This window comes from Lagopus muta, chromosome 7, assembly GCF_023343835.1.
Source record: "Lagopus muta isolate bLagMut1 chromosome 7, bLagMut1 primary, whole genome shotgun sequence".
Lineage (NCBI taxonomy): Eukaryota > Metazoa > Chordata > Aves > Galliformes > Phasianidae > Lagopus > Lagopus muta.
In genome coordinates, this window is record NC_064439.1 from 20,043,522 (window position 1) to 20,059,036 (window position 15,515).

General features: G+C 43.0%; 1 protein-coding gene across 3 annotated transcripts in view; it reads left to right on the plus strand.

Moving 5' to 3' along the window:
• RSU1 (Ras suppressor protein 1) overlaps window positions 1-13,085 on the plus strand; it is a 98,217-nt gene extending 85,132 nt beyond the window's left edge. For 2 of the 3 annotated variants that reach the window (XM_048951459.1, XM_048951461.1), the window contains exon 8: window positions 12,608-13,085. In XM_048951459.1, the coding sequence (XP_048807416.1) occupies window positions 12,608-12,852 (245 nt within the window). In that variant the 3' untranslated portion in view covers window positions 12,853-13,085. The remainder of the gene's footprint in view (window positions 1-12,607) is intronic. The other variant, XM_048951460.1, reaches the window with a different exon arrangement.
• The last annotated feature ends 2,430 nt before the right edge of the window (window positions 13,086-15,515 follow it).

Below are 15,515 nucleotides of genomic sequence, written 5' to 3' on the forward strand. Positions count from 1 at the left end.
TCATTGCCCCTAGCTATTACAAACACTTGATGAAAAGAAGTTTTCATTCCAGTGCTCATAGCCATCGTAGATGTTCTTCAGGTATTGCTGTGAAGTCTGGGGTTTTGTGAGCAGTACCGCAGCTGCTCTATGCCTATTTGCTTGCGTTGAAAAACTTCACAATAATTGTAGATTATTTAAATGATCAAGAATGGGCTGTTTGACTAGCATCACAGATAAGAGTTTGGCACAGTTTCCAAGATTTTCCAAGTTGCTAGCAGTAATTACAATACAGATCATTATGAAATCTCTATCATAATTCCTAACCAGAAGATCTTTACATTCTCTAAGCTCGGCAGAGTGCTGAAATAGGAAATGTAGGTGATTCTGAAGAAGACTGCGATGAGGCTTTCTCACAGAAATCCTGTCCCATGCAGTGTGCACTACTGGATTTTCAGTTGTCATGCACATATTAACATGGCACTAAGGGCCAAACCTTGCACCCACTGACATCAGAAGCAAAATTTATACTGTTTTTCTTGTGACCAAAATCAAGTGAAATGTTGCCATTTCACTGAAGTGGGCATCAAGGAAGGACTCCTTTCAGAAGGCTTCTCTCTGTGGGTCTTGAAACAGTCTGAAGGCAGCTCAGAAAACCGATACGCTTAAGGGCATCAGAACTTACTCTTTTATGTCCATTGCTTTTATTTCCAAAAAGATGTAACTGTTTCTTTCCAAAGGCATGGCCAACTTCTTACTTTGCAAGGGGGAAGGAAGCCACTGGAAAAGCCTGAAGTGGAGCAGGGATAAGAATTCATATCATGTCTCACCCAGCTCATCCAGCACTGTGGAGAACAAATAAATGAAAAATATTGCCATCAGAAAAAGAGGAGTTTATAACACTCAGTTTCTGGTAACCAAGTTGGTTTCAGTAGGTTTCCAGGAAGCCCAGTCCTTCTCTCAAGGTGTTGGTGGCATGAAAACATATTACTTGTTTTCCCTATTGTTTCAGAACTCCCTCCAACTGCAGATAAGTTTGTTTCACGGAAGAGATCTTTAAGAAAGAGGACAAGATTAAAAAAAAAAAAAAGATAAATATTCAAAGCAAATGTTAGAGTCTTGTGTACCTCTTGTGGTTCTGTTTGCTGATGGCTCAGTTTCCATATGGCCTAAGTAATGAAGAGCTGACTAGTGCACCTAGTTAGGTGTAATTCCCTGAGTACTTTTGAAACATAACATACCCAGAAAGACTGTAATGAAAAACAATAGAAAGGCAGCTGGGGGCTTAACTTATGATCTCTGCTCATTACACTAAGCGACATTTTCATTGCAGTGTTACCATCAAGATTATTGGCTGCCACATAACATAGGTCCCACCTGAAAAGATTCTGGAGTAGCTTTGTCTGCACAATTATAGCCATGGAAAAACACCATAGAGTTGCATAAGACCTAGTCATTGATTGCCAGATACTAATGGTGTGACACTTCGTTCAAAATTGGCTGGAAAATTAATTGAATGTTCTCTATCACTTTATTCTGGGGTATCTGTATGACCATCTTTGGTCTTCTGCAGTAGAAGTATTTAACTGGGAAGCCAACATATTCGTAATTTTTGCTTCCATAATGGAAGCGTGTGATCTCTGGCTTTCCAGCATTTTAACATGAGTAGCAAAAACTATGTTTAAATTGGCTTTGAATCCTCTTGCTCCTTTGCATGTTTGTGGACCTGTCTGAGCACTTGTCAGAGCATCTGGAAGGTCACTGTCATTTGAGTGTTTGTGCCAGTGTGGGCCAGGGGCTTGTGAAGGTCTGTATTTTGGAAATAGAAAGATTTCACAAGGAAGGTGGTAAAATTAAATCCATGATGGCCTGGTTCATATTTTCAAAAACTGAATCTAAGAAGGCTGTTTCCCCTGGAACAGCCTTCCTGGAAGGTATATTCAACATGAGTTGAATAAAGCCAGCTGAGATGACTGAGTGTAATTGAATTGCTGTGATGTGCAGTACTTCAGATGTGGTAATATAATGGTCTTTCATAGTTCCACACTTTACTCTTTTCCCTTTATAATGGTCTTTAAAAAAAAAGTGAGTTTTCCCATTTCTTCATCTTTTTTCTAGTAGTGCTTTTTAACAGCTCAACCCAGTGGACTGGAGGAGCCAGGGGTTTCCTGTATCAGTAGCAATGAGCAGCTGCTTCTCTTCCATCTTCTCTTGTCCTGACAGTAACAAGACTAACCTCAAATTTGGAGTATTTATATACACAGATAGTGTATAGACATGGCCAACCACAAACAGACACCCACACAAACTCAGAAATGGCAAGCAATAGCCTGACACAGGAATAAATACTCAAGAACACCCTATTTCCGGATCTCTTCAGTATCTGCCTCCGTAAATCTTGGTCTGTGAGATTATCAAGTCTCCAGACCCACTGCCTCCAACATCCAGCCCCTCACTCTCTCTGGAAGCACATCCCAGACCCTTTGTCTCTTCAGTATTTAGCACTGGGCTCAACTTAGAGACAGGCTAGTGAAGCCTGGGGTTTGCTGATGGATCATGCATGCACACTCTCGAGAACAGAAAATAGAGTTTAGATAGGGCAAAATGGAGGTGGTTTGGCTCGTGGTTTGGCTCAGAGTTTGGCTCAGCAAGTGTGCTGACCAGCCTCCTGCTCATGCATGACTGGCCTCATTTATTCCCCACCTGGAACCCTCTTCATTTCCCTGCGCTTGCTCTCTACCGTCTCCCTTGATTCCTGCCTTCCGCCCTCTTGGCCCTTCTCTTAAACATCTCATGAGTCCCATGTTACCCTTAAATACTTCTGCTCAATCCCCCAGACTCCCTCTGAGCATCCCATAATCCGTGGTTCCCTGGAGCTTGAGTTTCTTGTCCGAGTGGGTTGTGAAATAGGACCAGGGCCTAATCCTTTCCCTTTGAGGCCCTCAGGAGTGGTGGTTCATGTGGATTAGATTGGTGCAGTTCATCGCTGTTCAGACTTTTAGTCTATTTTGAGTAGTAATGAGGCAGCTGGCCCTGCAGCTAGAAGAGGTGATGAAAGTGGATGCATTGGCCAATCCAGCAGAGCAGGGCAGCAGTATAAACCCTATGTATGAAGAGTTGTGGTCTCCTTAATCTTCTCCCTGCTTCTGCCAATGAAATCAGCCATCCTTGGTGTGCTGCTGAGCAGGCTCAAATTAACTCAGGAACTTCAATATTTGCTTAAAAAAGAAAGAAAAGGAAAAAGACCATGTATCAGTATTTCCCCAGAGTTCCTGTTCTCTACATCTAGTTACTAAGAAAAAAAATAATACATACCGGCCAGACACAGAGTAACTTCAGTTCCTTGGTTTGTGCTTAACTATTTTTACCCTCCATTTTCCTTTTCTTTAATGTTAATTAGATGCACACCAAAATATATATAGTAAATCAATAATAAAGATTATACAAGGAGATTTAACTGAGCAGCAATCCCCTTAGTGTAGCATTCAAAAAGGAAAATGAGCACTGATTTGTTTAAGCCCAAAGAATGCCACGTAAACAGCGACTTTAAAGTAACAGAAAAGTGAGGGAGACTGTGTTCAGTTGGCTCAAGGAAGGTGACTGCTGCAAGCCAGTATGTTTCCTGCACCATGTTCACTGCCTCACTGGGTTGATTAGCAAGCAGGCAGGTGACCTTGAATATAGACCCAATAACATCGTTTGGTGAAATGGAGAAAACTGTTGATTTATCTAATTACATGCTCACGATGTTACATAAAGACAAGGGTTGTGATGCTACAGATGACTTTGGTAAGTGCTACATGCTTCTTTCTCACTTGAATAGTCTTCTTCCTTCTTGTTGCATTTTTTTGCCAAAGAGGCTGATCCTGGTCACGCAGATTTTGCAACCCTTAATTCCTTTTCATTCATTAGATGGAGCATGTTGTTTGTTCCAATGTGTGCCTCAGCTCTCAGAGTTTGCAGTCGATACCTTTATCTAGCACTAAAATGTTTTGGTTTTTTTTTTTCTGGTCATAAATAGGTGGGGAAAATTCTCCATTGAAGCCTGTGGAAATTCTTAGCCATAGGACTTGGGGTTCTGACCTGTGCAGTTTCTCATGTCTGGAATTGGTCCATGGACTGGTCTGTGCATGCAAGCTGAGCTGCTCTCTCATCCATTTGAAAAGGACTGTGAGAAGGGAGATCAGCCCTCCCAGATCTGTTTAAAGATGTGAATCCCTGGGGAGAAATTCTGTGTAAACGAGTCTGACAGGACCATGTCCAGGTGCGGAAATGAATCATTTTCTCCTTGGTTCCCTCAAGCTGCCATCTCATTCTGTTGGGGCTAGATGGGGGTTATTTTATAAACTCAATAGAGTCTCTAAATGAAATCTTTGTGTTTCTCTTTATCTCATTTTTTGAAGATACACACATAAGCATGTCCTCTCGTTTGCATGTATGACATTTCCATGTAGGACCCCTAGGTGTATCGCTCTGTCTTTGTGCAGTGCAGAGGTGTTTGTTGCTCAGTTTGTTGTGCATTGGGTTGGTCCGATTTTCAGAAGACAGATGCCAGTGATCCATGTGCTTTCAAAAACCATTCTGCCAAGAGCTGGATTTTGTATAAGGTCTTTAATGTTGTATGTACAGGATCGTTATCCAATTTTGCAAATCTTGGCCTATACATTTTCCTTTAAAAAAGACTTTTCTTGTGAGTGAGGTTTCTGTGAGCTTCCAGCTGTGCTCCTGTAACACGCCTCTCATTTAAGTACTTGTTTCAAAAGGCTGCTGGCCTCAGAGTGGATAAGGAAATGCTTTTTTTTTATTATTACTATATATCAATTAAAGAGATGCCTAACACCTACTTGGAATTCCTTTTGGGGAAAAATAAAGTTCTCCTTAATGTGCAAGAGTTCAAAGAAGTAGAGATTCACCATTTTAGGAGCTCACATGTCTGGCAGAATTAAGATCATTCTGCAACAGCTAGCCCTATAGGAAAGCAGATGTCTGTTACTTAGCTCAGATCTCCCTGCACGTACACATCTCTGAAATATCTCTCTAATGTATTTTCTGGATCATTTTCCCTTCACAATTGCAGTTTGGGCTGCTGCAAAGTCACGGCAGAACTGATGGTGTTGTTGTGAGGGGCAACATGGAGCTAAGCTTCTGAGCTAAGCCAGAGGTCCAGGTAGTCAGGGCTCCATCTCTGTCAGTAGCCTGTAGGTAAATAGCATCAGAAACATGGCAAGTAGAGACTGATTCTCTTCTGAAGGTAAATGGCACAGCAGTTATAAAGTGGAGAGATGGGGACTGAGGGATCTGGCAGAAGGTCGTGCTGTGGGATTCAATTGTGAAGTACAAAGATGTCAGGTCTGGCTGGTGGGAGACATGGGATGGATGGGCTTGTCTCGAGGGTGCACGTTCTAGGGTCATTAAGACAGTGAGCCACAGGACAGTTCTGGTGGAGTACTTTGCTTATTGAGCTTTGGAGTGTTTTTTAGGCAGGAATTCACAATAAGTCAATGTTGAGCTGTATGACTCAGCTGAGTCTATAAAGTAATGCAGCTAACAGCTTGCGTGCAAAGTGGGAGCAGAGGAATGGTTTCTCTGGGCGGACTTCATCTAACATTTTAAAATACCTAAATGTGAGCGTGTGTGTGTCAGCTAGCTGCCTACTGTCCATCCTAGTCAGTGGAAATCTGTAGCAGCAGATAGCAACTGAGCGTCTCGCAGCAGCCCTTTACATTTGGTAAGCTGGAAAGCTCTCGGCTCTGCTGGTTTTGTCAGCAGGATTTCCATTGAGTGTCCCATGAGCTTGGACAGCCAGCTCTGCACCCATCCTGATCTCTTCTTTCTGAATCGTGCTCTTAGAAATGAAACTCACTAGAAACGAGAACTGAAGTGGGCTGTTTCAGCAGGGCTTGTGTTTTAGCCTGTGTCCTAATGCCGTGATTCATATACTGGGTGAGATATGCCCCAGTGAGCACAGGCTGCTTCCTCTCATCATGTTCCTTTCTTCACCTATGTGGCCCAGGCCAAACTGTGGCCTGGCAGTATCATGAACAACACTGTGCTCTTCCCTGAAGAGCTGGCACTGCCTGGTGGGACAGAACAGCTCAACCCGTAGAAAGGTAGCCAGGTACACTGTGAGATTTCTGTGGTGATTGCAGCTGAGGAAGATCTGAGAGCACTGGGATCCCCAGCTCTGCTGATGCAGAAAGTCTCATTGAAAGGCACCGTGCAGGATTTGGGGGTGCAGGGAAAGATGATGCCAGGGTAACATTTTCAAAGGCTTTAGGTTATAAAGATTACTTGGGGCTCTGGAGGTTTGAGCCAGTTTAAAATACTAGGGAGTGAGAGCGGGGAGCAGAGGAAGGCAAAACATCACAGACCTGGCAATGCTGGAGCAGCCGTACAGCGTGTTGAGGCTGAATGGCCCAGGTACTCTGAGCCAGCAGCAGGCGAGGGGAAGCACCAGTGCCTGCCCCGCTCACAGTGAATGCCACCAGAGTGTCTGGGCACGAAGAGCAAGCTGGCACACAAACAGATGACAGGCCAAATCTGATTTTTGTTTTGAAGGAACTCACAGAAAGCTTCAGATGATGAACATCTCTGACACTGCTGCCATCTGCTCTCAAAGCACTTGCAAACAAGGGGTAAAAAATTAGCTGAATAAAACAAGTCACTCTTGTCTGTGCTTCTTTATGAAGAATCCTAAAACAGCAGCTTGCAGTCCAAGTGTTCAAGGTAACCGGATATTTGTTTCACTTACCCATGAAGTATTTCTCTTACTTTAAATTGTTTGACTTACATTACAGAAAAAAATAAGTCAGTGGTAAGCTACCAAAATTATACAATACTTGCAAAGTAATTGTCACACACACACACACACACACACACACAAACCTATTTCCCCTCATGGGTACATCAGTGCCACATTTCATGGGTACATCATTGGCACATTAAACTCCTGCATCTGTCTCCACCCTGGGAGAAGATGCTTTTGAGGAGGTGATATGTTAGCAGCTCCTGACAGAGAGAAGGCCAGGTTCAGTCACAGGGGGAGCACACCATGGGAGCAGCAAGCTGTGCAAAGACTGCCTGGGCAAAGGCCTCTTGCAGAAAGTGCTGGAGAGTTGAAACTAATGCAGGCTAAGCAACTAAGTGTCTCAGTCTTGCAGTACATTCAGATTTTAGTCTTTTGTGATGCCATGGCTCGTGTAGCCTTTTCCCTCTCCTGGTTCAGCAGGTGAGCTTGGGATCCATCCTGCTGAGCTCACCGTAAATAACCAAGATTGAAAAAATACCCAATTTTCTAAAATTGAGCAACACTGGGATCTTTTATTTATGTTTCTCAGCTTGCAGTATGTATGTGAAGATAGTATTCCTCCAACATCTTATCTACCTGTACCTGCCCTTTTTATTCTTCATACTCACTCTGTAGCTCTCCTACAGGCAGAACGAGCAATGTACTTTTATGGCTAGCCTTGTGATCCTATTTCAAACTGCTTAAACTCAAGAAAAGCAATGTGTGCCTCCAACACTTTACACTAGTTTGCTCATCCACACTAGTTCACTAATCTCTGGGAGTATGCAGCCTTCAGCTAGTGTTTGTTGTCTTGTACAAGGGAGAAATACTGGAGAAAATTGTGTTGAAGAGGGTTTTTGAAAATGACAACATTGGAACTTTGTGAGTTTTAAATTCAGAGATTTGGTGGCAAGGCTGCATGCTTTCGCGTTGCAAGGCTCCATGTCTGAGCTTATACTCTAAATTGCAACATTTAGCAATTTGTAGTTTAATTTAGAAGGATCACCTACTTTCCTAAGTGCTTAAGTAATGTGGCAGGCTGTGGTTATTGATTCTCTCTAAATTTATTACAAGAAAGCTGTATTCACTCTTTCCCCTTGGGAATGCCCCTCCTGAACTGCATGCTTGCTAGTGACAGCTTAGACCCCTGATACATAACCAAAGACCTTGCCTAATATCCTTGCAACTGCTCAGGGAATTTTTATTAAGTAAAAGCATCATTAAAGTAGACAGAATGATGAAGTTTAATGAGTGTCTTTCCCACTTGATATTGTTAGTTTTGCAGCAGCAGCCTTAGTGCTTGCATTTGTTAGTGGGGCAGACAGAGAATGCAGGGAGATTTTGTTTATATTTGCATACAAAGAAACATTTATGTTCATGAGAGAAGTTTGCTTTGAAAAATGTGGTACAAGGAAAGAAAGCAACCGGAAATCTCTATATGGGGACCTTCATCATTTTCTGACTTGCATTTAATCTCCCCTTTCACTTCAACACAATGAGAAGACTACATGCAATGCAGCTGTAGCTGCTAATTGTACAATGGTTCAATAGTTTGCAAGCTGTGGTTATGCTAACTGGCCCCCAACTGCTGCTGCAAACTGCAAATACCTCAAGCGTTTGTTTGCACTCCACATTATACTCGTCAGCCCAGGCTTTGGGTACAGAGGTGTACACAGTGCACTTCCTGGAGCTGTACCAGCCTCAGCAACCAGTGATGTTCCAAAATACCAAGTATGAAGGTGCCATGTAGGTACTGACAGCCTTTACCTCACCAATCTGCCTTAAAACAGTAGGCACAGTCAGTCAGCCTCAGCATTGCTCTCTGTTTATTGAGCCCATCTGCCTTTGTTGAGGGTCTCGCCACGCAAAGAGCCGCATCAAGGTGCTGGCTCTCAGCAGCTTGCTGCCCATCAGCCAGGTTGCGGGGCTGTCAGCAGGCATGTTTTGGGCTGACCTGAGCCAACGGCAGGGTGCAAGTGTCTCAGCCCATGTTTGACTCCGTGGCAACGGCAGAGCAGCATTATTCACTGTTACAGTTTGGCTGACAGGCGGTGACTTATATACGCTGTGGTTTCTGTGTCTGTTCCCTGCCAGGAGGTAACAAAATCATGAAGGAGCAATGTGTGAACTCCACACCCCTTACAGCCAAAGGGTTTGGGGTTCTCATGCAGTTTGGTTAGTTGCTTCTCTGTATGGATCACTTAAATTAGGGCTTTTTTGGTTTTGGCTTTTTCTGTTGTTTTTTTCTCCTCGGGAGCTATAAAAGTGGTGTCTGTCATTCTACTAGAAGTTCACTGGAAATCCAGAATTCTCTTTTCCCTAGTGTAACAGAAGGCAAGTTCGGTCCCAGCAGCATTATCACAGTCATTATTGTATTTAAATGTTGTTGTGACACCATATGTCTCCTTGTATTTGATGTGTGCAAACACAGGAGAGAGAGTCCCTGTCTGTGCAGGCTTATATAATCTAAATACATCTGATCCTTGCTCTTTGCGTAGCAGACTGCTGTGATAGATTGTAAAGCATTTATCTTCAGCTGAGACAGCATCATGCAGCTGAAACTTACTTGAAATTTTGCCAGAGAAACCTAAGTAGATGTCTTTGATTTGTTTATTTCGAACCCAATAATTACTCTCCTGGATGAAGTTTGGGCGCCCACGCCTTGAGAATAAGCGAAAAGAGCATTGAAATGCTGCAACTCGTGTAGATCTACTATTGCAAATGTACTCTTTGCATGGGGGTGGAGAGGGAATCAGTGGAGCACTCCTAGTGCTAAGTATCAAAGGGAGCAAGTGCCAAAGTAAAACTGCGACCAGAAGTACTGACAGGAAAATTGGGGTTTTTTATCACTTAACACGTGCAGCAGCCTCTGGGCCTCGCTTCACAGTCAAAAGATGTTGCCCAAGGAGACTTTACTGGAACTTCTTAGTTGATTCAAAATTGTCCATAGTCAGTTCTTCCACTTCAAAAGCATTCATGAAGTCAGCAGAACCTGACTGAACCTGTCCCACCAAACCTTTTATTTTCAGAAATGGTTTGCTAATCTGAGCCCTGCCAGTCCACGAGCTTGAAAATTTGCACTGAGAAAGCAGAAAATGAGAGACATAATGGATACCCAAAGGGTTTCTGAGTGGGAAATTCACATAAAGCTTCCAAAGGGAAAACAAAAAAAAAAAAAAAAAAAAAAAAAAAAAAGTGGAAGCTGAGCAAAAAAAAAAAAAAAAAAAAAGGCATAAAACCAAAAAAAAAAAACCATTAAAGCCTTTCTGGTCCTTTCTGGATTAGCACTAATGGGACGAAGGAGCTGTGGGCAGCAGCAGACTGAAGATGCAGAACAGCAGCAGTGGACTTCTGTTCCAGTCTGCTGGGGGAGGAGGTTCTGCTCACATGCAGTGAATGTGTGGATTCTCTATTAATTCAGTTGTTGAAGTCCCTCATGTGGACCTTCTTATTATATGAAAAACCTCACATTACACTCTAATGTCATGTTATTTCTCCAGAGCCAAAAAGCAGCTTGAATGTTAATTTAGTGTTTAACTAACTCTTGGTTCACAGATTGGAGCACCATCTAGTTCCACTTCTCTGTTGCTAACTTCTCACAGTTAGGAAATTATTGCTGACAGCGGCTCAAATGCTGTGCTGCATATTGTTGAGAAAAAGATGCTTCTTGTCTCTGGACTCTTTCTACCCTGGATCGGTTTCTGAGGAGACAACCTCTCTGAATGACAGCTGAAATATTTCTGTGCTCTTCTACGATAGTATTTCCTGATACCAAAACATCCCCTCCCCTGTCTTCCCTCCCCCAGTTCATTTGACGTCTTGCAAAATGGGATGGGTATTTAGGACGGATATTTGGTTGGTACATGTGCTGTACTGGATGAAATACAGCCTTGTGCCATTGGGGCTGTATATCTTACAAAAAGGAAAATACGTGTATGCTAGCTAACAGACAGCATGTGGTTATCACGGAGGTTCAGGGCTTTCTTTGTGTTCCTCAGGAAATGGGATCTGATTTCTCAGTGACAGCAGGTGATGGCATACATAACAGTTCAGTAAGGTGAAGCAGTGTCTTAGTTTACAGCTGTATTTTCCTTGAGCAGGGCTGTTTTCGGCACAGTGTGCCTTGACAGCAGTCTGCTCAGCAGCGTGATGTACAGCTGCAGTTGCTGAGGAGGTGAAAACGAGCGCTGCCTCTCCTCAGTGCTCTGCAAGCTCTAATCCCATTTTGCAATCCAGGAACCCCAGGGCTGAAGTATCCTCCAGGTGCTGTACAATAAAGCTCAGAGCAGGTGCAAGGTTTTAACCTCCCAGCTTCAGCAGTCTTAGCTACAACCTCTCCGTGCCTGCCATAAATAGCTCCACCAGAGCCATGCTGTGCAGCATGGTAAATGAAGGGTATCTCTGTCTCTTTGAATCCTTGTTCAACATCTCTTGCGTGAAGTTGGCCACGTAGTCCACCAGGCCCTGTGTAAAAAGCAGGGCAAATCCTGTGCATCTGAAAGTAATTTCAGCTTGCAAAGTGAAAAAGGTGACAAAAGGTGACTTAGCTAAAGAGTTGCTTTATCTCTGAGATACACACTCAGGCCGTTATCCACTGCAGAGCTACCTATCAGGTCACACTTTCTGGAGAAGCAAAAACAATTCATGAGAAGCTGGCTCTGTCCTGACGTTGCTTTGCAAAAGGCTCTGCAGCCAGTCCTAGTTTGCAGCAGGGGTGCTCAGATGTGTGAGTGCTGCAGGTGGCTTCATCAGGACTGAATGAGCCACGCTTGGGCACATCAAAAGCGCGTCCTGTTTCTTCAGAAATTCCACCAGAAGCTGCGTGCCAAAAGCAGGGTGACATGAGAGGCCAGTACCTTTACCTTTTTCAGCAGCAGCAATCCTCTCAGGTTGTGGAAGTCAGTGCCCAACCTCATTGGCAACATCTGAATGTGGGATCAGAGCAGACACCCCCCAGCACAAAGGTGAGGTGTTAGCAGGGGGACACCTTCCAGAGGGATTTTGGTGTTTGTGTCACTGTTCCGGGTGTTTGTGCAGCTGAATGAGCAGAAACAAAGCCTGTTCCTGCTCCCTTCTGCGCACACAGACACCTCCACAAAGTGCGCCTTCAAAAAGCACTCTGTGTGAAGAAGGGAAGTTAAGTTTGAGCTGTGTTTATTTTTGGTGTGTTTTTAATTTAGTTTCATCAGGTTTACTCATAAATTATCTATTAATTACTGTGTGATATTTAGCAAGATCCTCTCAGCCATGTAGTCTATTTAGTGCTGCTTTGAATGCTTGCCGTCTTAATTGTAGGATACTTTGTCAACATTTAATCAGTGGTACTTACTAATGTGGCAGTGATGTGTTGGTAGCTGTCCCAGTACTATCAATCATATGTGAGCAGCAAAGAAGGCTGTGACACCATTGCTCTCTGTCACATTATCAAGCCCTTGGGTTTTCTGGTTAGGGATGATGCTCACTTTGCTTTAAGAGGGCACTCTATCTCTCCAGTTCAAGCCAATTTTTGTCATTGTCGACTTGAATATGTGTCGTCGCAGAGCTCTGTGCTTCAGTTCCATAACTGCCAAGGAAGGGTTGCTAGTTTCTGAATTCAGAGCTGATTGCTCCAAAGGCCTGCTCTTCCTGGTGTTTCTCTGGTCAGTCACAAACAAACTGATAATATGGACTGCAGCATGAGATCTGACAGAAGAATCGGTGTATTGAGACAAAATAAATGTAATGACCTTCCGTGCTTGTTTTTTTTTTATTTCTAGTAACCATATGTCTCATTGAACACGCTACAGATCAAAAGCCTATATTTAATGGTTTGATAACAAATGTTGTCTCATTTCCTTGCAGTCTTTATGGCAGACACATGCAGGCAAACCCTGAACCTCCGAAGAAGAACAATGACAAGTCAAAGAAGATCAGTCGTAAGCCTCTGGCAGCCAGGAACAAATAAGTCTCCAGCTTGTGCCTCTGGTTTTATATCTTTAACATTTCTTTTGCATGTGCCTGTAATATTCCAACACATCTCCTATTACTCATATTGTAAGGAAGCGAAGACTAAAGGTAAAAGCAATTTACTGTGTGTGCTGCTTTAGAGGATACTGCTTAAAGAATACAGAATTGTATTCTTTCCTAATTACGGTCACATTTATGTAGCCATTTAATATATCACTGTCAAACACATTTTAGCTTTTCTATTTATACATATGTTAATGCCCTCTGTTCACACGTATCACATCCTGTTAATATCAGGGTTTTGCACCTATATTATACAATATTAAATTTCATATACTATTCCAAACGATTTTAATAAAGGTCTCTATTTGTACTGTGGTTTGATTTCTTCAGTAGGACTTCCGAACAGCAACGTTCGTGAAGAATGCATGTGTCCCGTTTCCTGCACTGTGTTCCTTTCTTTCGTAGGGATGTAATAACATTTTCTCTGATGTGAGTTAGTTAAAATTTAAAGCCTTCTGTTCAAGGACTTTAAATTTGCAATCAGTTTCAATTTTTTTTCCTTTGCTGGGCCCTGCATTTTTGCCTTGAAGGTTATTTTGAAACCAGGGAGTAGGGGAAGAGAAAGAGGAAAGAAAAAAAAATTATAAAGAGCTGCCAATTGCCAGCCTCAATTTGGGGAAAGTGAGCTTTCTCATTTGAAGAAGATGGTACTTCTGCCAATTTTCTAAAGCAATTTTTTTTAAAGCAGAAGACCCAAATAATGTATTTAATCTCTTCCATGAAAATGCTGTGCTGAAGAGCCGTTCCAAATGGCTGTTGAAAATGCCACAGGTGCTATATTTATCTGTACAAAGCCCGCACCACAACCAAGCTCAGAGGCTACAGTTGTGAAGCGATTAAACAACAAATTGTTTAACGTCTGAAACAGCTTCAGGTCTTATCAGTGGGAGGAAAAAATAATAATACAGACAGTGATTTCCGAACAGTTTTAGTCTTGCAAGAGCAAAATCTAACCAAGCAACTCAAGGAGCAAGAATAGATACTCGTAACTGGATTGCTCCAGTCAGGACCTTTCTGCTCCCTATTTCCATTTCCATGGATTTCATACTTGAGCAATCCACTGCTGAATCTCTGATGTTGTCTGGCCAGCAAGCCAGGAAACATGCCCAGAATGCTGCTGTATTAAATAAGAGTAGAAAAGGTTATAAATATCTCATGCTAGAAATGATACACTTTGCATCTAAAGACTCTTACCACCACCAGCCTCTTGATGGTGTTCAAGGCTACCCTGGCATTTAAGTAATAAGTGGATGTCTTAGGCTGGGAATAAGTGTATTGACATATATTTTGCAACAGATTTTTTGAATTGGCAAGCAGGGGTAGGAAGTTGGCTTCAAGCTTTAGAGACATTTTAAGTGGTCTTTGATACTTCAGAAGAATGAGGCAGCCTTGATAGGCAGATGGAAAATGGTGAAAATAATAAACTTGTCAGGAACAGTCAATTTTATCTTTTGCAGGCTCTGCAGAGGATTTCCAAACCTCCTAAGTGATCTGTCTAGGAAAACAGTTCCAAGTGAAACAGAGCCATTGAGGGGCTGGGTTGGCCACCTGCTTGAGTGCACACAATGAAATCTACATGAAGGCATTAAAACATGAGGGTATCTAATGACAGCCTTGAAAAAAGATCAGTGAAATGTCAGAAGATCCCAAAACTACTGAGCCTCTGTTATCTTGGCAGACACCTGCTTTCCTTGCTTTCACAAGGCCGTTTTACGTATGCTGACTTCAGGGCCCTGAAGACCAGCATGCTCCTGCTGCCTCTGAACCTCTTTGCTGGGATTCAAACTAACCTGTTGGACTCCATCTGAGATGTAATTTGTGGCTGAGGGCAGGGCACTGCACAGCAGCAAGGGGTGCAGCTGAGCCCTCAGCAGCTCTGCAGGCCAACCTACATGGGACCTGTGCCCTGCTGCGTCTCCCTGGGGACTCCTGGGCGCTGGCTGCCATCAGCTTGGTAGCAGAGTGGCTTTTTCTCACCAGGCTGGAGATCCAGCTGGATCCAACCACAGGTGGTACTGAGGCTGATCCATTGTCTGGAGGTCCTGGGGTGTAGAGGGAGGGGAGCTGCTCAGAACCTGCATTGGCTTCAGAGCATGCAGTAGGGTCTCTTAATATAAAAATAAAAGCTTGTTCAGGAAGGCCTGATAATGTTATTTGTGGGAAGCTATTGCACCGCTTTAAATACACTTCTGATTTTGAAGGATTAGTCAGACTTTCATTAACTGCTGTTGCAAATTTTGTAAATGTGGAAAGAGTCGTGCAAACTCTCCTCTGCAGTATTTCTGAAGAATCGATCGGAACATTCATGGCTTTTCACAGTCAAAAAAATAATACACCCAGCCTTCCCCCTGCTTCCCCCATGAAGGAACGCAGTTTTGACAAGAGAAAGCAAGAATGAGGGGTCTGGGGAAGAGTAAGTGAAAAGCGTACAGATGAGAAGAATAAAAGAAATCCTAAAGGGAGAAGTATTATACGGAAGATGGTGGCAGATGGGGAAAAGAGAAGGTTCTTGAAAAGGAAGATGAAAAAATAAGATAATGATCTGAGTAGAAGATGTAAAGCTGAAATGCAGAAAGCTTCACAAACAGAAAACAAAATGGGGGTTCTGCAGTGGTTCAGGGCAGAATAAAAGGAGTGGGGAAGAAAAGAAAATCATCTGGGATGTAACATGCTAATGTTTTAGTGTTTTTAAAAGATAACCAGCTTCTTAGAGCAAACTACACAACAGTTTTAAGGCAAG